The 25,679-nt window shown below is 43.6% G+C and overlaps 1 protein-coding gene across 8 annotated transcripts in view; it reads left to right on the top strand.

Moving 5' to 3' along the window:
* Window positions 1-22,214, top strand: part of LOC144674097 (tyrosine-protein kinase JAK2-like) — a 230,731-nt gene extending 208,517 nt beyond the window's left edge. For all 8 annotated transcript variants that reach the window (XM_078535606.1, XM_078535607.1, XM_078535608.1 and 5 more), the window contains one exon: window positions 21,434-22,214. In XM_078535606.1, the coding sequence (XP_078391732.1) occupies window positions 21,434-21,568 (135 nt within the window). In that variant the 3' untranslated portion in view covers window positions 21,569-22,214. The remainder of the gene's footprint in view (window positions 1-21,433) is intronic.
* Window positions 22,215-25,679: the final 3,465 nt, after the last annotated feature.

Below are 25,679 nucleotides of genomic sequence, written 5' to 3'. Positions count from 1 at the left end.
ATAAATATAGCGCTTGTGCAAAACCTAATGGACAGTTGAGTGTGTCAGAGGAATGTAGCATAAGGGTGTTCGGCAGAGCAAGGGTTGACGTGGGACTGGAGGACAGTACCACCCACATAATGATGTGGAGAGCCACATGATAGGCTGCCTGTGGAGAAGAGCCTGGAAGGAGTCAGCATGGAGACAGCACCCATGCATGGCAGTACCTTGGATATGTACATAGCTTTGGGTCTTGCCCATGCCTGGGTGGTCCTGAGAAAGAGCAAGGCGGTGTCTAATGGTACACTTGAGGACTTGTACGACTAGTGGACACCACAAGGAATGCAGTGTTTTGTGTACACCAGGAATAATAGAATTTGGTATTCTAAAATCTCCATGGTTTTGCTCAAAGTTATTGAAGAGAAAGATCCAGTAGACTGTGTAGAAATTTCACTGTCGGGTACTTACTGATTTACTTAATCTACTGAAGCAAAGGAATGACAACAGTTGAAATCACTAAGAAAATTTTCTTGATAAATTTCCCAACTTCAAAAATAACTTTGTAAAGCTGCAAAATTTCAATCTTCATATTACAGCCTGTTTTGAATATACCAGTGGTATGCTACAATATTCACAGAGGGCAAAGACCATGATGTTATAGTTTTTTTAATTATTTGCATTTGCATTCATATTTATCCTTATGACAGTTGCACTCTTAAACACGTACGTAGTTTCTGTTTTAATAAGGTATAGATTTCATTTTCAGTACAGCAGTGTCATTCTGAAGGTGGGGTTTTGAAATTTTGTACCTGATTACAATAGCTCGGATTTTGCAGTGAATAGCAGTGAAGCGACAACGCTTGCCGCTGTCCTCGAACAAAACTACCCACAAAGATCTAGCGATAGCTGTGACGGCATTTTCACCGTTCTCGACACCAGTTTCAATCTGATGTCTTGGCACTGATATTAGGCAACCAGGGTAAGCAGCCGATTAATCAAATTAAATTATTCACACACAGCAAACTAGATGATTAAAATACTTAATATTCTTCAATTTTAAGTTTTCATGGAGCAAAATAAATGATTGTAACTTGATTATGACAAAAGTGAAAATAAAAATATTTTTAGAATCATATTTTAAAAAATTATGATTTTTTATCATCATGGAGAAATTTGACATTTTGCAAATATAGAATTAGCTTCTCAGAGCTAATGAGGTTGTTTAGCAGTAATTTTGAAGATAGTATACAGGTTCAAAACTCAGTTACATCAAAGTGGAGCTTTTCAATATTTTTACAAGTCTAACAGTGTAAGAGTGGAAATTCCCATTATTTCAAGAGATTTCCCATTGACTGCAGTCTGGAGTTGCCTCAACAGTGTACCCTCTGGAGAAGTGTAGAATCACAGACAGCAACTCTTGGATTTCTATGCTATTCTGCACCTGTGCAGCCTCACAAGGTTGCTGGCAGTTTGCAGTGGAGTAATGGCAGCAAATGCTGACAGTTCTACCATCAGTACCAAGGCAAAATCTATACGTGACATCACCAGCGTGTTCCCTTGGAATCAAAATAGAATTTCACTATAAATTCAGATATGCTCAAGGTGCCTCCCAGCACATTGTTAGCGTTGATGCTGGCCTCATGTTGCCTGGATACTTGGTTTTAAAATGTATTCCTTGTTTTAATTAATAGTCAATTATTGCTCCCAAATAATTTTTTCTCTTTTGCCAACAATGCTAAGACAAGCTCATGTTTTTGTTTCCTGTTACCTTACTGGATAATTTGAATACACCTTTAGTTTTTGTAAATTAATAGTGAATCTAAATCAATAAACATTTGATAGCATGATATTCAGGTTGGTAGTTACGAGCTAAACTCTGTTATTTTTTCAATTGTGCAGATCGGAGGCCATTATGAAGTAGATCCTTTCTAAAGGCAGTTTTATACTTTTAGTCATATGATTTTCGCTAGTCGTGTTTGAAGTTATAGACTAAATATAAGTAAAGAGGATGTCTGTATAACAGCAGGATTCTCTGTGCAACTCAGTTACCTACTTGATACTATAAACGAGTCACTAATAAATGCATGAATTGAATTGTCAGTCTGGTTCACTAGTTCATGAAGAACCTTTTAAAATACCCTTTGATATCTATTTGAGAGGTGGCTGAAAATGCTTCAGGTCTGAATTAAACTGGACAGCTATGTCAAATGCCTTGCATAGCATCAACAGAGACGGGAGAGATGTTGGTCTAGTGGTAATGTCACTCGAGTAGTAATCCAGACGCCCAGGTTTATCAGCAAAGGTCACGGGGGTAAATCCCCACCGCAGCAATAGTGGCATTTAAAACCAATTAGTAAAATCTGGAAACGAAAGTTATTCTCAGTAATGGTGACAATGAAACTATCATCAATTGTCATTAAAAAAAAAACCTATCCGGTTCACTAATGTCCTTTAGAGGAGGAAATCCACCATCCTTTCCTGGTCTGGCCGACATGTGACTCCAGACCCACAGCATTGTGGTTGGCTCTTAACCGCCCTCCGAAATGGCCCACGAGCCACTCAGTTCAAGGGAAATTCGGGATGGGCAAAAAATGCTGGCCTTGCCAGCAATGCTCGCATCCCATGAAATAATGCATTTTTTAAAAAAAGCTGCGTTAACGCCCATATTTGCAAACATGCCTGACTAAAAATTCAGGTTTGAATTTAGATTGACGATCGTTGGTGAATCCCTTGAATCACAAATTGTTTTGTTCCAATTGCAATACATGCAGAAGACGATGCTCAAATAGACCAGTATTTTAAGTAGGCATTTACAAGAAGCTTGAATATTAAATGGAAGGGATGATGTAATTATGTAATCCATTTAGTATAGTCTGTCAGTTAGGTCCATGTTCCAAGGCTGTACAGATCATTTCCCCCTGAACCTATGTGTGTCTGTTGAATCAGAAATATCGTAGTTTATCTTTTTAGAAGGCTGTATTTGCATCTGCCTATTATTTTACGAGCTGGTGGTCTATATCCCTTAGATTGCCTGCTTATGGGCTGAAGTAGCTTTCAGAGGCAGGTGATATTTATGAAAACATTTTTGGCAAGTGTCTTGCTGTTTGTGAAGGAGAAAAGTAGCGCTTTGCTTCCATCACAATGTTATTTTCAAATGTGCACTCGAGAGATAAGAAAAAGGTTGAATGCTTCATGAAGACTGTGCGCGTCCCTTTAAGCTTCCATGGTTTGTGGTTTCTTCATCTTACAATCGGATCCTCTAGTTTTCCTGTCCTGGTTCAGCAGAAACATCTTCTACTCAACTTCTCATGATGTGGCAAACAAGGATGACGTCCCTTGCAGTTTTTGGTTATCTTCCAATGCATTCTGATTTATATTCAGCTGACGTTTTTTTCCCAGATATGCTGCGACTGATTCAAGACTAGTTTTTAACAAATTACTTACTCCAAGTATATTATGTTATCCCTTATCAAACAATCCAAACAATTAAGAGTCTGTAAATGTAAAAAGCAATTGCTGAAGGAAAAATAACTTAATTTGGGCTTTGATATTTAATGACACTTTTTTCTATTCCAACCATCACAGACAGGCATGGACTTTTTGGCGGAAGCAATTACTTTAAACTTATAATGAAGCCCTTAACTTAATGAACTTAAAAAGCTCTTGAAGGATTATGCTTTGTTTGTTTATTTCAATAACGTACTTGTCCAAAATGCATTGTTGCCATAATTTTGAAAGTCATAATGCCATTCTCAGGCATCTTGATGTTCTTGCTGGGCAACTCAAATAATTTATCCACTACTAGATGCGATTAAAGAGTATCGTTCATTAGTTCATGAATTAAGTTGGGCCAAACTCTTTGAAGTGAAATTTGAGCAGATTGTGGTAAGCCCTGTGACATGTTGCACATACGTTTCACAAAAGCCCAACAAAAGACTATTAGTTAAGCTGAAAGATGGTACTAAACTAGAAGGACAGTGGAATCGGAGGAAGTAGCTCAATTACAAAATTAATTGAACAGAATTTGTAAGTGGACAAAGCAATGGCATATTAAATTTAACAGTGACTTGTAAAAGTCTGTGCAATGAAATTAAAAGTGAACAACTACAAAAAGTCATCAGTGCTGTTGTAAAAGCTAAGAATGAAGTTGAAATTGAGCCTGAGACTCGATGCTCAATGCGTCCAATCAATGCAGAGCAACAATCAAGAAAGTCAGTCGAATTTTGAGCTATGTATCCAAGAACAGTGGATTGGAATTCATACAATGCTCAGATGAAACCACACTTTGAGTGCCGTATGTTCAGTTCTGGTTATTGAAATACCAGAAAACCTTTTATTTTTGCATACCTGAATGAAACATCAGTTGGATGTAATTTGGTACGCACTGGAGAAAAATGTGCAATACAAAGAATCCAGATTTGAATTAATATGAAGAGAAAGCACGGTGGTGGAAGTATAGAAATAGCTGATGCTGTTTCTGGCACTCAGGCTATTTCAACATGGCAAAACTACATCAAGCTACGTTTTAAGTGACTAAATGAGAGTGTTACACTTTCTTCAGTATATTCTGGAAGCCACTTTAAATACCTCTCTCCTTCATAATTTCCCTGTCCAAAGAATGTTTTACTCCTTTGAGGGATAGCAAACTCATTTGAAACTTATGGTTTTGCTCTGTGAAAAAATGTCAGTTTAGTGTTATTAAGTTTCGAATTTATTACTCCAGTGTCTCCTGCTAAGTAGATATTCAACTTTTTCTATTTTTGTGGGCTTCACAGTAATAAATGTAAGAATGCATTTAAAATGGCCAATCAATTGAATAAGCCTTGGCCTAATAGATCCTCCTAAAGTAAAAGAGTGACTCCTTTAGTTACTGGCTTATAATCTGCTGAGGTTAAAAAGGGTTACTTGAAGGTGACCATTCAAAGATGACATTTGGTACCTTCACGTCCCATGTTGTAGATCAAGAACATGTGGATTGAACTAGTGTTTAAAAATAAGGGGTCGGCCATTTAAGATGGAGATGGGGAGAATTTTTTTCTCTTAGAGGGTTGAGTGGCTTTGGAACTCTCTTCCCTAGAGAGCAGTGAAAGCAGGATCATTGAATATTTTTAAGGCAGAGGTAGATAAATTTTTGACTAACAAGGGAGTCAAAGGTTATTAGGGGCGGGGTAGGTGGCAATGTGGAGCTGAGGCCACAATCAGGTCAGCCATGATCTTGTTAACTGGTGGAGTAGGCTAGAAGGTCAAAGGCCTACTCCTGCTTCTAATTTGTATGTTTGTATTGCCAGTCCTGCTGAAGCCTGATTTAAACAATTCTATTGAGTGAGATGATGCTCATACTCTAGGTAAAACTCCACTTATACTTTGAAGGGGAAAAGTTGAACTGATTCAAGAGAGTGGGTATAGAAACCAATAAAAAGAAACTTTAAGTGAAACAACTTTAGGTGAATCAGATTTTCCCATTGCAACCAACGTAAAAACTGTAGTTATGTTCTGTAGGACCTTTCTCATCCAAAAAAAATTTAAAACATTATACTCTAAATTGAAACACTGTACATTCCTAAATTTCTATATTTGTGAACGAAATACATTTTAGAATACGATAAATTTAAAAATATAAAAGAAATATGCTAACTCCTTAATGCTATACCCCTTACATTAAAAATTTACTGTTTTTAAGTTTTAAGTTTCTTAGAGGCTTGGGCAGGGCTAATCAAGCCCCCTGCTAGAGAGCAAGCGAGAGCAGCAAATGAAGTAACTTGCCTAATCTGGTCCTGTAACTGCCGGATTCATCTAAATCTCTGTGATATAAATAAGAGAGATTAAATGCCCTACCACAGAGTGCCCTGGTACAGAGCGGAATTACTGGGAATTTGGTGAGAAGGGAGTTTGGGAAGGTGGGTGGCGGCGGGGCGGGGTTGGGGTGGGGGGGGGGGCGGTACTCTCATTCTCTTTTCCATTTCTTTTTTCTTTTTCTTTGTCTTTGTCGTTCTCTTTTTTCTTTTTCTTTCTCTTTGTCTTTCTCTTTCTCTTTCTCAGCCTGCAGGAGACCCAGGAATTGAAAAGCTGCATGAGAGGGCTGAGTCTTGAAAACATCCAAGAGTGACATCACAGGAGAAACACAAGTTCATCAGTTGGTGAGAAACTGCTGTGAGGAAGCATCTTCAAGCATCTGAAAATTTAGAAAAACGCATTCTTTTTTAAAATTGGAGCTACTTAGATTTAAGTAAGAAATCCAAGCAATAGGGAAGCAAAGTTAAAGTCAAGGCCAGGTAAAATAAAGCAGTTTAAGTAAACCAAAGTAAATAAAGTTAATATGAGGGAAGTAAATTGAATCCGTGGCAGAACAGCTTGGCCTTGTGGAATGTGTGTCCTGCAATACGCGGGAAGTCCTGGACGCTACCGCTGTCCTAGATGACCACATGTGCAGGAAATCTCACCAGCTGCAGAACCCTGAGCTCCAGATTTTGGAGCTTGAGTGGGGCTGGAGTCACTGTGGTGCACCCATGAGGCTGAGAGCTACGTGGAAAGCGCATTCAGAGAGGTGGTCGCACCGCAGCTTAGGAGCCTAGAGGTAGACAGGGGATGGGTGACCACCAGGCAGTCAAAGAGAACTAGACAGATAGTACAGGAACCCCCTGGGTCTCGCTCGCCAATTGGTTTTCTGTTTTGGATACTGGCAAGGTCGTTGGTTCCTCGGAGGGGTGCAGCCAGAGCCAGGTTTGTAGCACCACAGACAGCTCTGCTGTGTAGGAAGGGGGGAAGAAGATGGGAAGAGCAGTAGCAATAGGAGATTAATTCATTAGGCGAACAGACAGGCATTTCTGTGGCTGTTGACGTGACTCCAGGATGGTATGTTGTCTCCATAATGGCCGGGTTAAGAATGTTACAGAACGGCTACAGGACATTCTTCTAGGGAAGGGTGATTAGCCAGAATTCATGGTCCATGTTGGTACCAATGGATAGGAAAGGGGATTAGGTCCTGGAAGCAGATTTCAGGGAGCTAGGAAAGAGATTGAAAAGCAGGACCTCTAAAGCAGTAATATCAGGATTACTCCCAGTCCCATGTGCAAGTGAGCATAGAAATAGGAGAATTGAGCGATTGAACACGTGGCTGGAAATGTGGTGTAGGAGGGAGGATATCAGATTCCTGAGGCATTGGGACTGATTCTGGGGAAGGTGGGACCTGTACAAGCCGGATGGTCTACACCTGAGCAGGACTGGGATGAATATCCTCATGGGAGGATTTGCTCGTGCTGTTGGGAGAGGGGGTTGCGGGGTTGTTGACACAAGACTGGCAGGGAGCTGGGAACCTGAGGACAGATTCAGAGCAGGGAACGAGAGATGGAGAATTAATGAGTGACGCTGAAAGACAGAAGAAGTATAGGTTAAAAAGTACACAGCACAGGAATTTGGCAGCGTTAAAGGGTATATATGTAAATGCAAGGAGTATAGCAAATAATGCCAATGAGCTGAGGGCACAGATAGGCACATGATAGCATGGTATCATTGCTATAACGGATACTTGGCTTAAAGAGCGGCAAAAATGGCAGCTCAATATCCCTGGATATTGAGTTTTCAGGCAGGATAGAGGGTGGGGGAATAAAACGGGTGGGGGTGTAGCATTAAGAAACAATTACAGCTGTGAGGAGACTTGATATACTAAATGAAACATCAAATGAGGTCATATGGGTTGAGTTCAGAAATAAAAAAGGGGTAGCCACGTTGCTCAAAGTATACTGTGGACCCCCAAATAGCGAAAGGAATTTAGGAGTGCAAATATATAGGCAAATTTCTGAATGTAAAAACAATAGGGCAGTAATAGTTGGAGTCCCCACAAAGAAAAAGGGTGGTGCTGCCAAATCTAGAGCCCCCTGGTTATCCAGAAGCATACAGGGTAAGATAAAGCAGAAAAAGAAAGCTTATGATAGTCACAAAAAGCTCAATACAGCAGAAAACCTAGAGGAGCATAGAAAGTACAGGGGTGAAGTAAAAAAGGAAATTAGGAAAGCAAAGAGAGGATACGAAAAAATATTGGCAGGTAAAATCAAAGAAAACCCAAATATATTTTACCCAGTACATTAAGAACAAGAGAATAACTAAGGAAAGGGCAGGGCCTATCAGAGATGTACATAGTAACTTCTGTGTTGATGCTGAAGATGTGAGCAGGGTTCCCAATGAGTACTTTGCCTCTCTTCACTAAGGAGAGGGATGATGCAGACATTCTAGTTAAGGAAGAGCAGTGTGAAATATTAGATACAATAAGCATAATGAGAGAGGAAGTACTGGAGGGACTGGCATCCTTGAAGGTGGATAACTCACCAGGGCCGGATGGATTGTGTCCCAGGCTCTTGAAGGAAGCCAGGGAGAGAATAGCGGATGCTCTGGGGGCCATTTTCCAATCCTTACTATGTACAGGCAAGGTATCAGAGGATTGGAGGTTTGCGAACGTTGTACCAATATTTAAAAAGGGCGCGAGGGATAGGCCAGAAAATGATAGGCCTGTAAGTCTGACTTCGGTGGTGGGCAAATTATTGGAATCAATTCTGAGACACAGAATAAACTGTCACTTAGAAATGCAGGGATTGATCAGGGATAATCAGCATGGTTTTGTTAGGGGAAGATTGTGTCTTACTAACGTAATAGACTTTTTTGAGGAAATAAAGAGGATTGAAGAGGGTAGTGCAGTGGATGTTGCCTACATGGATTTTGGTGAGGCATTTGACAAGGTTCCACATGGCAGACTGGTCAGAAAAGTGAGATCCTATGCAATACATGGGAAGGTGGTGAGTTGGATCCAAAATTGGCTGAGTGACAAGAAACAAAGTGTAATGGCCGATGGATGTTTTTGCGAATGGAAAGCTTTTCCAGTGGATGTCCACAGGGCTCAGTGTTGGGCCCCCTATTTGTTTGTTGTGTATATTAACGGTTTGAACTTAAATGTGAGAGACATGATTGGGAAATTTGCAGATGACACAAAAATTAGCCGCGTAGTTGTTAGTGACGAGAATAGCTGTTGTCTCCAGGACGATATCAATGGTTTGATTGAGTGGGTGTAAAAGTGGCAAATGGAATTCAATCAGGAAAAGTGTGAGGTAATGCATTTGGGGAAACAAAGCAAAGGACCACTCAATAAGTGGGAGGATATTCAGAGGGGTTGAGGAAGTGACAGACCGTGACGTGCATGTCCACAGGTCCTGAAGGTGGCAGAACAGGTGAATAAGGTGGTAAAGAAAACAAATGGAATGCTTCCCTTTATTGGACAAGGTATTGAATACAAAAGCAGGGATGTAATGATGGAACTGTATAAAACGCTGGTTAAGTCACAGCTGGAATTTTGTGTACAGTTTTGGTCACCACGTTACAGGAAGGACGTAATTGCTCCGGAGAAAGTACAGAGGAGATTTACAAGAATGTTTACAAGAAAGTACAGAGGAGATTTACAAGAATGGGCTGGAAAATTGCAGCTATGAGGAAAGATTGGAAAGGCTAGAGTTGTTTTCCTTCGAACAGAGGAGACTGAGGGGTGACCTAATTGAGGTGTACAAAATTACAAGGGGCCTAGATAAGATAGACAGGAAAGACCTGTTTCCCTAGCTGAGGGGTCAATTACCAGGGAGCTGATTGGTAGAAGGATTAGAGGGGACCTGGGGAAAAGCGTTTTCTCCCAGAGGTGGTGGGCGTCTGGAATTCACTGCCTAAATTGTTGGTTGAGGCTGAAATACTCAATTCATTTAAAAGATACCTAGATCTGTACCTGAAGTGCTATTACCTGCAAGGCTACAGACCAGGCGCTGGAAAGTGGGATTAAAAATGAGCGGCTAGTTTCTTTTTTCTCCTTTTTTGGCTGGTACAGACACGATGGGCTGATTAGCCTATTTCTGCAACATAACTTTTCCATAGTTCTATGATTTACCTTGTGCTTGCCTACTTTCCTGCAGACCGACTCTTTCTCTCAATTGCCATTTCCCTGCCCCACTTGCTGCTTCCCTGCCTGACTTCCTCACTCACTGCTTCCTCTTTCAAACCCTCACTGCGAGTGAGGATTCTGACAGGGTTAGTGTTAGGGAGGAAGTGAGCGAAGAGGCAAGAGCAAGCTGCGGGCGGAAGGGTTGGTGAGGGAAGCAGTGAGTGGGGAGAGTCAACAAGAGAGATGGTAAGAGTCAGGGAGCGGAAGAGAGTTTCAGCCAGCAGGAGTCTCGGGGAGCGGGAGAGAGTCTTGACCGGCAGGAGAGAGAGTCTCGGGAAACAGGGAATGCTGCTCCAAAATGGTGCGTATTGGATCACGCATTCTGCATCAGCCCTGGCGCGATACGACGCTAACGTGAAAGTCCTGATGCTAAATGTGCACACCAGTGCAATTATATCTATGGCACTAAAGCAAAAAGATGCTCAATGAGGCAATTTAAAACAGGGACTTCCTGTACAATTATAACGGGGATACAAGAACAGTGATACCTGTATCAGCAATGCTGCAAAACCAAAGTAAAAGGTGAATGCTGTAATGTGAATCTTCATCGGAGGCGAAATTACTGAAACAAAGGACAGGGGATCCGCTTGTGCACGTCAAGAGTTCTGATATATCAATTACTTTCACAAAGCCACACCCAGTTGGTTTAATAGCCTGTGAATGATTTTTTTTTTTAAGATGCAAATAAGTGAACACTACTGAATATTGCGCAAAGGTCAACTCAGTCGAGCACAAAGAGTGAATCGTGATGGTTCCAAATGGGAAGTGAAGTCAATATATTGTGAAGGGGAGAATTCAGCAGGACAAAAGGGAGGTAGTTAAATTCAAAGTTGTTGAAGTTGATGTTCAGACCAGAAGACTGACGAGTACCCAGAGATTCTGTTTCTGAAGTCTGTTGGTTGAAGCCGTTCAGGAGGTTAGAGAGGGAATGGTGGATTTGAGTAATGGAATATGGCTTTGCAGCCACCACCCTTCATGTGGTGCATTTAAAATATGCAGCAGTGGGTACGTCATGAGTAGAGGATAGGCACTTCTCCATGGTGATGAGAGAGGCTAAGGAAAATACTGAGGGCAACTCCGTCCTAACTGTCCTTGTACACTTTCTGGCATCTGGTTTAAAAAATTTGTTGTGATTTCCCCTCCACAATGGGGCTATTCTTCATTTCAAATATTTTAAATGTGTTGACTAGGTGCTTCAAGATGGAGGTGCCCTCTCTCTTCCTTAACTGTTCCTTCATTGCGGTCCTTAACTGGGTGGCAAGACTGTCCTCTGGCTACTAATTGGCCAACCCAACTACAATCAATGAGAGTGAGGGGTAAGGTCAGGACTCGCATTTGACTCTGACGTCTGGGACCTGACCTAAAATGGAAAATCCTGTCGTCCTGTTTGATTTGAGCACGTTTCAATGGAAGGGGACCCAACAGAGGGATCTCCATCGATAAAAACAAAAAACTACTGCGGATGCTGGAAATCCAAAACAAAAACAGAATTACCTGGACAAAAACAGAATCTCCATGTCTGAGGGAGATTGATCTGTTCACTAAAACAGTAAAGGTGTTTACAAGGCATCCATTATTTTCTTCCAAAGAACAGGGGGTGTACTTTGAGTAGAAAGCACTTCCATCAGACCTGCCTTTTTATAGCACCAGCAGGAACCACAGGATGAATTATCTGCCCAGCATCTTATTTAACCGTTCAAAATAACCCTGCGTGTTATCACACAGCAAGAGCTAAAATGAAATTTGCTGCTAACATTACTTCTAGTGGCAATAATATATTTACTGTCCTACTTCATTCTCTTTGTACATGCCCATGGTCGCTGTTTAAATATCTTTTCTATTGCTATTCAGTAAAGGAAACATTTTTTTTAACATGAACAGATATCCCAGGAAATGGACTGCAAGCCAGGAAAAGAGCAATTAAGAACAAAACGTGTGTCAAGGAGATGGATCTGAAGGAAATTTGAAAAGGGAGAGAGAGACAAGCAGAGAATTTTAGGCTGGAAATTCTTGAGTGTGTGGCCTGGGCAGCACACAAGAGACCATAATATGAGGAACAGAATGTTTAGGGAAAAGATATAGAGATGGAGGTGGTTGCAGAATTTGAGTGTGGCAAAGCTATGAAGGGTTTTAATAAAAATTAAGATTTGAAATAACTTAACGAGGTTGAAAAAGTGAAGCACTGACATTTGCTGACATTTTAACTTTTTACCAGAAAGCTACTGCAGCTCGAGAGAAACTAACTGTGACTGATTTATAAATTAAACGTAATGAAAATTGCGCAAGAGACAGGTTGGGACTATTGTGCAGTTCATTTAATCGATTGACTGGCTGGGTGAAAGAGCAGTCATTCTGCTTGCTAGATCCTGCTACCCTGCCTGGGCTTGGCTGCACTGAGGAGCGAGCTAACAACTGTAGAACTAATATTGTGAGTCCTCTGCCACCTACACTGGAGTGCCCTGTAAGTTTTCCTGACACTTTGCAGAAAGTCAGATAGTTAACCTCACTCAGAGGGATGACATTTAGTGAATGCGTAATGTCTGAGTAATTAACTGGAGATGAGTACCAAGATCGTGATGTGAATGTTCCAGAGAATGTTGGATTTTCCAAACAACATCCCCCTCACAAAAACATGTTGATTGACTAATCTTAACACGCACAGACTTAACGTATGTATATCTTTTAAAATTGTTTTGATTTCTTTCTTTTAAACTGACATCCAAGCCCCTGCCAGTGCTCTTCTGTAACTGACCACGAGGGATGTGAGGCAACAACCAAAGTTGATGTTTTATTTCCCTACACCCCTTGGGACACAGCATGGTATCCCATTTGGCACCATTTCCTATTAGGTGCAAATATCATAAGTTCATTTGCGCGGAGAGTTGCTGCTATGAACTTGCATTCCACCATTCTGCAATTCCATCTCAGTATGGTGCTGGATAAACCCATCAGGAAATCTCCTGTTTGGAGAGAAGCCAGATGTTTGGGTGCTTTGGGCTAATTTTCTCCCTGCAGTAGCATGACTGCATTGCTAATACTGTTTAGCATTCAGTCTTGTTTTAACTCCCTATAAAAGTGACCTCACAAGATTACTGCAGCACGTTGCTGTGGAGGGGGTGAGCAATTACGCTAACCTTTGATAGATTTAGTGCTCAGGGCATGGCGAATGGAACTCATTGTATCTAGTTACGTACCTCCATATCCATACCCAAATTTCACATGAACCGTGTCCAAACCTTGGTGAGACCGCACCTGAAGTATTCTGTACAGTTTTGGTCTCCTTATCTAAGGAAGGGTATACTTGCCATAGAGGGAGTGCAATAGAGGTTGACCAGACTAATCTCTGGGATGGTCGGATTGTTTTATGAGGAGCGGCTGAGGAAACTGGGCCTCTATTTTCTGGAGTTTCAAAGAATGAGAGGTGATTTCATTGAAACATACAAAATTCTTACAGGGTGTGACAGGGTAGAAGTAGATAAGATGTTTCCCCTGGCTGGTGAGTCTAGAACCAGGGAACACGGCCTCAGAATAAGAAGAAGGCTATTTAAGACTCTGATGAGGAGGAATTTCTTCACTCAGAGGGTAGTGAATCTTTGGAATTCTCTACCCCAGAGGACTGAGGAAACTCAATCATTGAACATGTTCAAGACAGAAATAGATAGTTTTCTGAATACTGATAGCATTAAGGGATATGGAGATAGACGGTGGGTCTTCGGTGGCCTCCTCAGATTCCTCCTCCAAGATGCTCTAAGGGCTGGGACTTATGTTGGGCTCTGCGTGTGCAAGATCTGCTGATGCCAATAACAAAGAGAAGATAGTTTTAGTTCATGACCAGACATAACATTTGAGTGCATGTCACTCACTGTGAATGTCAGGACGTAATGAACTTATGGAGGTGTCCTCCATACTAGGTTGCTGGGATAAGTTGATCTCCCCTTTCCCACAGGAGTGATTCTTGTCCTCCCCAGCCAGCTTGGCGGCATCCTCCTCAAATTTGGTGAGGGGTATAATGTCGGCCGTCCCTCCCCTGGCCTGGGATCTTTCCCTTCTGTTGTGGGCCAGCTTTGATTGCATGCAGACAAAAGAAAAGCATGTGATGAGAAGGGATGGAGCAGAAGTTGGGAAACATGCATGTCCCTGTGTGTGTGGTGAGCCCTCCCCAGAAAGGGCTAAGGATGGAGTGTGAGCAGTGTGATAGATGAGATGGTGGTGATGTGAAAGCAACCATGAGTCAAGTAGTGGTGATATGTGTCCCCGGCTAATGGTTGTGTGAGATCCCTGAAGAGAGTAGCCCTTTGAGTACATGATGCCATGATGAGAGATTGATGTTAAAGGTTGATTTACCCTGGCAGAACGGAAGAGATCATTCACCTTCTACCTGTACTGGACTGCGTTCCGGGTCCGATGGCCAGCCATGCTTATCTGCTCTGCTATGGCAGGAGAGGTGAGGCTGGTGTGCTTCTTCGAGCCACCCCTGAGGTAAAGGACGTCCCCACACTGCCCTACTCCTCTGGTCGAGGCCTGGAAGGTGTCATGGCAGAAGCAGGGTGCAACTGCCGCCTTCTGGTTTACGGCTGTCTCTGAGAGTCTCTGGAGGCAGCTGGGCTGGAGGGAGTGAAATGCGCGCACTGGGATGGCGTTTAAATATGGTACACGGAGCTTTGACGCCATTAGGTAATGGTGGGGTGGAAAAATTAGTTCCCGACCTGTCACGTGATTCGGAGAGATACTCACCTCTGCATAATTAATGAGCTTCCGAGTGCTGAGTCAGACGTGATTCCCCGCCATGCCAACCAGCGGGAAATGTGTCACAGAACCCACCCCATCACGGCACTTAGCTTCAAAAATGAAAAACTCCACCCACTGTTTGCTTTTTGAGGAAGGGGTTAGCTGCAATAACATGCACAAAGATTTGCAGTTGATTTAATTGTATTGTGCCTTACATTCATGGGATGTGGGCATCGCTGGCTAGGCCAATGTTTGTTGCCCATTCCTAATTGCCCTCAAAGTGACTATATTCCACAAGATTAGGGTTTTTGGGATTGGGGAATAATATATTAGTTTGGGTTGAGGATTGACTAACAGACAGAAAACAGAGAGTAAAGAAATAAACATAACATTTTTGTGGTTGCAGGTTGTAACTAATGCAAGGCTCAGTGCCTAGGCCTCAGTGATTTGCAATCTATGGCCAAGATTTTTCACACCCAATTGGGATGGGACTGTTTGGTGACAATTTGTGTTGGCAAACAGGCTGAGGAGGGAAGGCTATCTTGACTGGCTCTCTCTCTCTCTCTCTCTCTCTCTCTCTACCTTACCTAAAATTGTGTACCTTTCAACCTGTAACCAGAGAACACTCATTTGAGCCTAACCATTTGCATTTGGAACTGCAAAACTGAGATCAGTTGGTGAGAATTTCCAGGCATCCACCGGACCAGTGGCCCGTCTTCCAGGTCAACAGCATTGAGACCTTGTGGACTTTATCCTTTGTTCTAATGCCCATCCTTCAAAACCCATCTCTGCAGAGAGACTCTATCTGCTTGTCCTTTGTTTGTCTGTGTGTGTGCTGGGGGAATTCTTTAGGAGGAGATAGACTTCCTCATTATACTTCCTGATTACAATTGTGTGTTAACCAGTACTTGCAGCTTGTTAAAAGAAGTTTCGTTTTAAAATAAATTAATCATTCTAAGTTTTTGAAAGACCGCTCAGAGTCTCTTTTCTTCTGGGTACTAGAAGTATAGGTACACAATTGGCCATTTCAGTGGGAAAATTAAACATTTAAATTAATGGTACAGCCTGCGGAGTAGCAGGGCTTGATAATTCACGCACTCCTCCCATCCCAGTCGTAACATAAGTGAGAAGGAGAAAGAAGCCCTGTGAGATACCTCTCCTATACTAACGTAGGGTGCCTTGCAGTAATGTTACTGGATGTTTTATGGATTACGAATCTGTAGGGACTGTTGCCTGGAAAAGGGTGTTTATTTGTGAGCCTGGCTAAGTAGAAATCTTTTGGGAAATGTTGTAAGACTAAATTTAACTGTGTAACCGTAACCTTGTGTGATTAAGTTTTCTTTTGTTAATAAATGTTTTAATTTGATATTTAAAATCTCCAAAAGTGGTAGTGGAATCCTTACTTCTGACCAGTACATATACCTTCTTGTAATAAGAATACAAATTGCAAATCGATGTGATAGCTTGACCAAGTTCCCCTTTTGGATTTGGTCAGCTCGGCAATTACCACTTGCCAAATCATAACAAAATATTGAAAATTCACCCTCATGGTCCAAGCAAACCGCAAAGCCTTGGAGTGCAGGTTTGGACAATGCCTACACCTGAGATGAGAGTTCAGGATGCAGTCGAGTGGCTGAAGCTGTCACCACTCAATCATGTGATATGGAGCGGTGCTGGGTGGGGGCATGGTGAACCATCATGCTCACCAAACTCTAGGTATCCATGTGGTGGCCCGGACTCTCCAGCATGCGTGATGGGGCCTTGATAGGCAGCCACATGTGATGACTTGACCAAGAGTGGTCCTTAAGAGACAATTGCTGACCCTCATCTCTCCATTTGACACTGAAGTGAGGAGCCCATCAGGACCAAGGACCCCAGTGATCTCGCTGTCTGCATTATTGCTTATAGGCAGGAGAGAAGATGGAGAAGAATGCAACGGAGGTGCCTGGCTCGCCAAATGGAGGAGTAGAACCCTCAAGACATTGGGACAGCAAGGCCTCTTCCGCATGCAGAGGATGAACCCCAGAGACCCATCGTTCGTAGGCGCCTCACTAAATCCAGGTTCTATAGATGGCACATGAACTACCTGCCGATGATTGCGAACCAGTGTTGCTGACGACTGTGCATGTCAAGGGAACTGGTCACTTTCACAAGCCTCCACCCACAAATGTATCCAGGAAGTCATGGACACCATTTTTGCCGAGGCACGCACCTTTGTCAATTTCGACAGGGATCAGGCGAGCCAGGAAGAAAGAGCGCTGTAATTTGCTGAGATTTCCCAGATGCCCACAGGTGCAGGGTGCCCTTGACTGCACTCACGTGACTCTTAAATCTCCCTGGCAACAAGCAGCCCAGTATGTGAACCACAAAGGTTTCCTCTCTCTCAATGTTCAGCTGGTCTGCGACCATAGCAAACAGATCTGCAGGTTTGTGCAAGATACCCCGGAAGCGTCCATGACTCATACATCCTCAGCAGTTCTCAGATCCCTGACATCTTCTAGAGACAACACAAGCTGAAGGGTTGGCTCCTTGGGGACGAGGGCTACCTGCAAAGGACGTGGCTGATGAAGCCTGTGCAGTGGCCTCAGACTGCTGCTGAGAGAAGGTACAACGAGAATAATGCTGCCATCTGGAGTTTGGTGGAGCACACCATAGGGATCCTGAATGCTCGATAGATCTGCAGAGTACTCCAGTACACTCCCCAGAGGGTGTCACACATCATCGTGGCTTGCTGCAAGCTATGCAACCTGGCAATGCGAAGGGGTGAGGAGCTGGATGATGAGGAAATGCAAGAGCTGCACGTCTCCTCCAATGAGGAGGAAGTTGAAGGGGAGAGGGTGATGAGGTCCTGGAAGGGGAAGATGCAGGCGATGAGGCCATTGCACTGGTCAGATGAGGCAGATATGCTCGTGAGGCCTTCATTGCCACAAGGTTCCAGGAGGAGGATGATGAAATGCAGTGAGGACACTCCTGAGATCTTCACATTGCACCTTGGGTGTGTCTGACACTTGTCCAGCTGAGGGCAGAGCACATACACCCCGTGAGACGCTGCTGAGGTACAGTGGGTACATGGACTTTAGCAGCACTTGATCCTTTGGCAGGCTTCATCACCTGTTCCCTTCAGCGCCACACCTTCACGTGTCAGGAATGGTGACGAGATGGGGGGCAGACCCACCTGTAAGGTGCTGAGAGCACACAGAGAACATCACGGGGCCCAGTGACGGCTGGGTCTTGCAGCAAACACAAGCTATATCGAGGTGCACGCATCACTGATCTGGATAGTGACTTTGAAGCCGGACAATCACTGTGCTCAGAAGGTTACAAATTGCACAGGGGAGAGACCATGGACGGTGATACTTGCCTTCATTTTATGCAGGAACCAAGGTTTCACATCTGATTGACATGAACACTGCTCATCATAACAAGGAACCATAGACAAAGAGACATTCTTGGGAGAGTATTTACAATGGTCAATATTACGTACAAGTGAGTAACAGCCATGTCCATGTTGTGCAACTACATCATCTTGACCTTTCTAACCTTGCTGCTGTGTTTTGGTGCATCCCCAACATCAACAGCAGAGTTGGAGGCAGCCTGCTGACTGCTACGCCCTGTTGTCTGTGATGACCTTGGCGGACGTCCTCTGGAATGCCGAGACCTGGAGGCCCCCGGCCTGCTTTTGGGGTCCTGCAGTGTGGCAGTGCCACCCTCCTCAGCCTCTGGAGCTAGAGATGCTTGGGCCACAGGAGGAGGGGATTTGGATGGGATGGTCACTCGCGGAGTCACCTGGGTGGATGGCCCTGGGGCGTGTACCTGTTGATCCTCCACCCTATGGGTGCCCAAGGGCTCCTGGCTGACTGCTTGAGAGGAAGGGACAGCTGGCATGAGCTTGAGATATCCTGCCACCCTCTCGCGTTGACACTAGATGCCAGCAAGTGCCTTAATTGTGGAGTGCAGCTCCTGTAGCAATGCAGGACTTAAGTCCTGCCCCAAGGCCTCCACAGCGGCCGCCACCCTACCAATGTTGACCTCGGTGCATTGGCATGCTGGCCCTATGACCTCGGTCTTATGGTGGGCAGAATCCTCCCTGGTGTCATGCAATCAGAGGAGCGCAGTAGACACCCCTTCCTGATATTCCTGATGTTCCCGAGCTTGTCTTTGCAGCTGTAGCAACTGAGGTATGACCAAGTCCAGAGGCTCGTCATCTGACTCAGATTCAGCAGATTTCTGGCCTCCAGCAGTCCTCCGAGTGCCAGAAACCTGGGAAGTTCCTGCGTCTGCCTTCTGTGGATCAGACAGTGTGATGTGCTCATCAGATTGTGACCCTGAGCCTACTCTAGAACTAGGTCCCACCAAAGTGTGTCTCTGCATTGGTGGAAGCTGTGACGGCTATTCAATGTTGGTACCTGCAAATTCCTCTTCTGTGGTGTCCACGGGGCTGGAGTTGAGAACCTGGCTCGTGGACCCCCTCAGCGGCTTCCCACATGTGCCTGCAAAATAAAGGAGAGATAATTAGTGCGTAGCAGTGGCCTGTGAAACAGGACACATCACTCACAGTATGGTTGTCTGATGGATGTTGCAGTGCTGGACCCTCACTTGGGTGAGCGTTACCAACCTCTCCGTCAGCACCTGAATGGTCTGCATCCTCAACGGCCAGCTGAATTGCTCTATTTTCAAAGTCTGTCAGGACTTTGAGGCTGGGCATTCCTTCACCCGTCTGAGACTGCTCCCTTTTGTGTGCCAGCTTGTCTTACATGAAGACAGATGGAGAGAGTGTAAGCAGGATACCTGCCAGGCTGGATGAGAAAGATGCCTGGCATGTGTGAGTGTTGATTGGTGCCATGGATGGGATGAGGAGACGATCCACAGGGCAGATGAAGGTGTGTGTGAGTGAGTGAGGAGTGGTGATGTGCCTTGAGCTGGTAGTGAGTGAGATCCCTGTGGATGTGTGATGGGCTTGAGAGTGTGAAAGTTGAGTGTGTTGAGAAGAGTGACTTACCCTGGCAGAATGGAGGAGATCATTCATCCTCTTTCAGCACTGGGTGGATGTCCTCTTTTGGAGTGTGTTGGCGCTGCCACCGCCTCACATGCTGGATTTGTGAGCTTGCTTGCTGGTCTTTGCCCAGAACAGGAATAGAGGACATCGCAGCTGGCCTCCACTGCATCTAGTAGGTACTTGAGGAGGCATCACTAAATTTAGGGGCAGCATGTTTCTTAGCTTTGGCAGCTTCTATCTCTTGGAGAGTGCTGGCTCTGCAGGGGTGGCCTTCAATATGGCACCCGGATTACTGATGCTCTGAGGTCATGGCAGGTGGGCGAATCCGAGGCTGCCCTGCCAGCGATCCAGTGTAAAACCCGTGCCTCTGATTTTTTTTGACAATGTTCCACACGATATAGGATGAAATTCCACTATTGCCGTCAGCAGGTCAAACGCCAACTTCAGGGAAATCCCCAGCCTGTATCAATGATGTAACCTACTTTCGTAGGAAGAATAGAAAAGCGGATTTTTTTTTTAAACTGAGAAACTAGTAAATGTTGATATGCAGAGGCATTTGGGTAACCTTGTGTACGAAACATAAAAAGTTAACCCACACGTACAGCAAACAATTAGGAAGATGGTATATGAGCCTTTGTTGCAAGGGGGTTGGCGTATAAGAGTAAGATGCCTTGCTGCAATTATGTAGGGCTTTGGTGAGACCACAACTGCAGTACTATGTGCAGCTTTGGCCTCCTTACCTAATGAAGGATATACATGCCTTGGAGGGGTTGCTATTAAGGTTCATTGGAATGATTCCTGGATTGAGTGTGTTGACCTATGAGACCCCATTGAGTAGAATGAACCGACATTCTCTGAAGTTTAGAAGTTGATTGTGTTGAAATGCGTAAAATTCAAAGAGGACTTGATGGGGTAGATGCTGACTGGAAACTTCACCTAGCTGGAGAGTCCTGAACCTGTTCTGAGGACAAGGGGGTCGACCATTTTGGACTGCATGGAGGTGAAATGTTTTCCCTCAGATGGTTGTGAATCTTCGGAATTCTCCACTCCAGCGGGCTGTGGATACTAATTTTTTGAGTATATTCAAGACATGGATTGATAGATGTTTGGACGCTAAGGGAAATGGGAGTTGTGGGGATAGGGCAGGAAAGTGGAGCTGAGGTAGAGGATCAGCCATGATGGTATTGACTGTCTGAGCAGGCTCGTGAGGTTGAGCAGCTAACTTATCTTGTGCCTAATGTTCTTATCCCAGTAGATCATTAGTTGCCACTTGCCAATACAGAATAACACAATTGCTGACTGCTGCGTAGGTTCTTTAAAGGTTGCATATTTCTCACATAATATAAATGGACATATCAGGTTATCTTTCGATAGACAGATAATACACCTTCAGAGAGTTTTATCTGGCAATTGTGAATCGGTGCTGGAGCTCACAAAGGAGCAATAGAGCTAAGGTCAGCTGAGATTTCTTGTAGATACAAAGATGCTTAGAATGTACAGCACAGAAACCAACCCAGCTGGTCTATACCAGTGAATAAATCACACATGAGCCTCCTCCACCCGACTTCATCTATCCTTATCAGCATATATTCCATTCCTTTCTCCCTCATGCTCTTCCCTTTAATTGGAAAATCTAAAAGACCTTTGTTTTCTTCCATGGCATGTTAGAACTACAGAAGAATGAAATGCAAGAAAGCTAGCTGATTTCTAGTTGATCTGCTGTAAGGTTTCACCATCATAATGTTTGTGTCTGTTGGCAGGATCTACAGCCTTATTGCGATTTCCCTGAAATTATCAACGTCAGCATCAAGCAAGCAAGCAAAGATGGCTCCTCCGAGGGCAGAATAGTCACCATAAACAGACAGGACAGCAAGACTTTGGTAAGAGTAACATAATTCAGATTTTACACAATACATATTTAAGAAGGGAAGGTCGCTGCACTGATTGGAGTATATGCAAGGACCTCTCAGGGACCCACTGACGAAGGCTGGAAACTTGCTTGTGCCTTCTTCAGCACCATATGCAGATCAGGAGGAGCAGGTGTGCTTCCCCCCACCTCCCCAGGCCCCTCAAGGGAACCCTTTGCCATCTCCCAGCCAATTACAGTGCCTCCCTTCCCTTCTGCCAATTATGGCCTCTTTTTGTCCTCATTAGTGGGGATCACCCCAAGGGCCCCCAGCTGTGGCGCTGGCAGCTGATGTTAGCTCCTGGGCACCGGCCAGTCTGTCCATTTTGCTGGTTGCCACCTGAGATATGGAAGAAAAACATCTTCGTGCGGTCCCGCTGTTTAGTTCATCAAGAGCTCCTATCCCCAACTTTGCCAGGTTCTTCAAGCCCACGACAGGGCAAATTTGCCGGTATAAAATTTAGTTACTCCAAAATTCTTGTAAAAGGAAAACCACTAAAGGCTTGACCCCAGTGGAATTGGGGCAGTTCATGGCAAATGTCATAGGTGGAAGGCTGCAAGTAACAGCAGTTTCCTTGAAAACAGCAGCTGAACAATTGCTTTGCAACAAGTACCAATTTACACTTGACATTTCCAGAATTAAAAATGTTAAGAGGAAATATAATCATTAAATTAGATACAGATTAATGTGAAAGAAAAAGAACGACAGGCTACACCACACGTATAGTCACCTGAATTCCATGTTTGCCTGACATTATGGATGTACGTGACCATGATATGTGAAGAGATTGTTTGAGAGATAAAGACCAAGGTTTTTCAATTGTTAACATTGACAGCAAGCCATTGAAACAAATTTGGACTATTGGTTTTATAGCTGGAAAATTTAGGTCGAAGTATTTTTGAAATTTTTTTTAAAGTTTTGTAAAATTTCATTGACAACATCAGATGCCATTTGCCCTGCTTGTTTTGTGAGGTCAAGCCCAAGCCTCACAAAGCATTATAAATATTTACACTTCTAAATTTCTTTCGTAACACCTCCTCCTTACTTCATTTTAGTGCAAGTTGAATAAGGCAGAAAGAGTCAGTAAAGGAACAAGAGAGCCCATTGTATAAAAAACAGCCCTTTCATGTGGTTATTTCTCATCGTTGGAAGTGGGTGGCCTGTAAAAATGGCAGCACCGCCTTGTGGCCGGACATTTCTGCCTCCGTTGCTGGCATCGCCAAAGGGCTTGTTGAAGTCACGACTCTGCAACCTTTGGAATTTTCTGCGGGTGGTGGTGGGGAGGGCAGGGGGGTGTCTGTGATCAGCATTCAATAGCTGTCTGAATCAGACCAACTGCGGGCAGGGGAGGACCGGGTCAGTCACATGGAGGCCAGAAAAGTTTGAAAAGGCAAATGTTCACCCTTTTCATAGTTTAGAGTGCTGACCCCTTTGAAGTTAAAGCTGTAGCAGCCATGTTTCCTACTTTTATATTCCATTCCCCTTGCAATAAATTACAACATTCCATTTGCCGCACCTGCAAACTAAATATTTGCGATTAATGCACCAGGTCACCCAGTTTCCTCTGCACTGCAGCATTCTGCAGCCCTTCTCCATTTAAATAACATGCTGTTTTTCTATCCTTCCTGCCAAAGTGAACAAGTTCACAGTTTTCACTTGATATTCCATCTGCCAAATTTTCGCCCACTCACTTAACCTGCCTATATCCCTTTGCAGATTCCTTGGCCTGAATTTTTGCCTCTTCCTGTAGATGCTGTGCTCAGGGTGGCTCTCTTTCTCCTTCATGCCACTTGTTCTCCTGCTCTGGCCTGATGCCCTACCCTTCCTGTTCCCCTCAACCTCCAAAGACCTTGATTTCTGAGGGTGGAGCACCCATTTCTGGTTGCACCTTTTCTGGTGCTCGGCTGGAGACCAAATATCCTTGCCCACTGCTCCAATGCCCATGCAATGCCAGGAGGCTGTTGACCCTCTAAATTGGCAAAATCCTTAATGCTGACTCCTCCCCTAACCTGCGATGGGCTGCTGCAATGTTAACTTTAACATTTGCCTTACTAAAATTTTCTGGCCCCCACAACTGACCCCCAACGTGGTCTTCCTCTTCCTGCAGGTGGTCTGACTCAGACAGTTATTGAACTCTGGCCACCTCTCTGGAAGATTCCAAAGGTTGCAGTGTCGGGAATTCAACAAGCCTTTCAGCAATGCCGAAAACGGAGGCAGGCCACCCGGCCACAAAGCAGTGTTGCCATTTTTACAGCCCCCTGCCCCTTGATGAGAAATAACTGTGTGAAAGGGCTGGGAACTTGTGCGTTTTGTGCTATGGGTTCCCTTGTTCTTTTACACGATCTTTCTGCCTTATTCAACTTACACTAAAGCTAAGGAAAGATGCTGTTTTATGTGCTAGGAGGAGGCATTACAAAAGAAATTTAGAAGTGTAAACCGTTTTAATGTGTTGAGGCCTGGGCTTGACCTCAACAAACCAAGCAGAGCAAATGGCATCTGATGATCTTGCTTTGACAAGTTGTCCCTCATTTGGCACTAGCTTAACTGAGTGCAGGAGGATTGACAACCCTGTGGTGACCCAGTTTCTCATTTGATGGTGATGTTGTTGACATAGGGTTTTTGTGTGATAGGTGCTAGTGTTGTGCACTCATCAGGAAGCTTTCTTGTTCTGGTTACCTTTTCTGGCCCAGGTGATGATCATGTCAGAGATGCCAACTTCCTTCAACAGAAAGCTAATTGTTGTTCCTTCAGCTCAAATTGACGGATGTATCCAAGTTTGTATATTAGAAAGTATCTGCTGCTTTGTAAACTTTAAACTTTATAGAACAATGTTTCTGTTGATTGTCAATTCTAAAACAGTCACGCAATTATTTAAATAACTTACTTCAATTAGAAGTTCTATTCATTGTTTTAATAATTGGAATAATTGATTGTGAATTTTGCATTCAACTGTGCCAGTTGAGGCACAAATTGGGGATACACAGTCAGAAATTTGGATATGCATGCATGAAGTCATGCCCATTATTTTCTGTCTGAGATTTTCTGGTTGACTTCATTTTTGTGTTTGATCCAGGCTTGATTTGTAATTAGTTGCAACCTAAGCCTTCTACCATAGTGTAAGGAACATATATTTTTATTTCTGTTGGACTGTAGATTAAAATTACAATGGTTCCAGGTTGAAAGATGTGCCCACTAGAACAGGATGAGAGATATATACAATGTTGCAGTCCTGGAACAGAGTGTGCCTTGAAAGACAGAATGGTACCAGAAAGGAGTCCTGGACCAAGGGAGCTGCCTGAAAACAGCATTTTAATTGGCTCCTGACCAGATGACCAGGTTTTGTGTGAGTGCAGCAGAATAGCTCCTAGCCTGAAAGGAACAAGACCTAAAACCTTTTTCTCCTGTGTGGAAGATTCCAATAATTCCGCAATGATAGCTAGCTGGTTTTTCTCTCATATCTCTATAACCTGCTCTCTCTCTGAAAATCTCTGCCAAGAGGCAAAGGAGAAAATCACTGTTAGAGACATTGAAACACAAGTTTTCAACCAGTGAACAATATACTGAAAATGCTGGAAGACCGCCTCGTGTCATCAACAATAAATGAAAGGAATTTGGAAGACATCGATCAAAATCAACCCATCGAATCCTGTACTCTGGATTGGTGCTGTTGAACTGTTTTATCCCACCCTTAAAATCCATGTTTTGTTTGACTTATGTGTGTTGTGTCAGTTTTGAATAAGCAGTTAATTGCAGCTTTCACAATTATTTCCAGCATTAGAGGCTCTGGAATAAACTAATATAATTACTGACCATAATATGCTTGTGTTGAAAACGGGCCCAGCTTTAAATGGAGGGAGGAGGCAATGCAAATATGCTAAGAAAGTTGGTTTGCAGAATAACAAAAGATTTCCACCCTTTAAATATTCTAGTCCAGTTCCAGCTCATAAATCTCCGTAATAACTCCTAATACCCACTGCTTAGCAGGTAATTTTCTGATTATTTCTGCTTCCTAACGTTGCAGTCACAAGTTAACAACCTCAAATGTATGATCTAAATACACTGGAACTTTTCAGCTGTTATATAGCTGTGTGGATAATGA

This window comes from Cetorhinus maximus, unplaced genomic scaffold (genome assembly GCF_964194155.1).
Source record: "Cetorhinus maximus unplaced genomic scaffold, sCetMax3.hap1.1 HAP1_SCAFFOLD_553, whole genome shotgun sequence".
Lineage (NCBI taxonomy): Eukaryota > Metazoa > Chordata > Chondrichthyes > Lamniformes > Cetorhinidae > Cetorhinus > Cetorhinus maximus.
The sequence above is the reverse complement of the archived record's forward strand: the minus strand, read 5'-3'. Positions and strand labels throughout refer to the sequence as shown.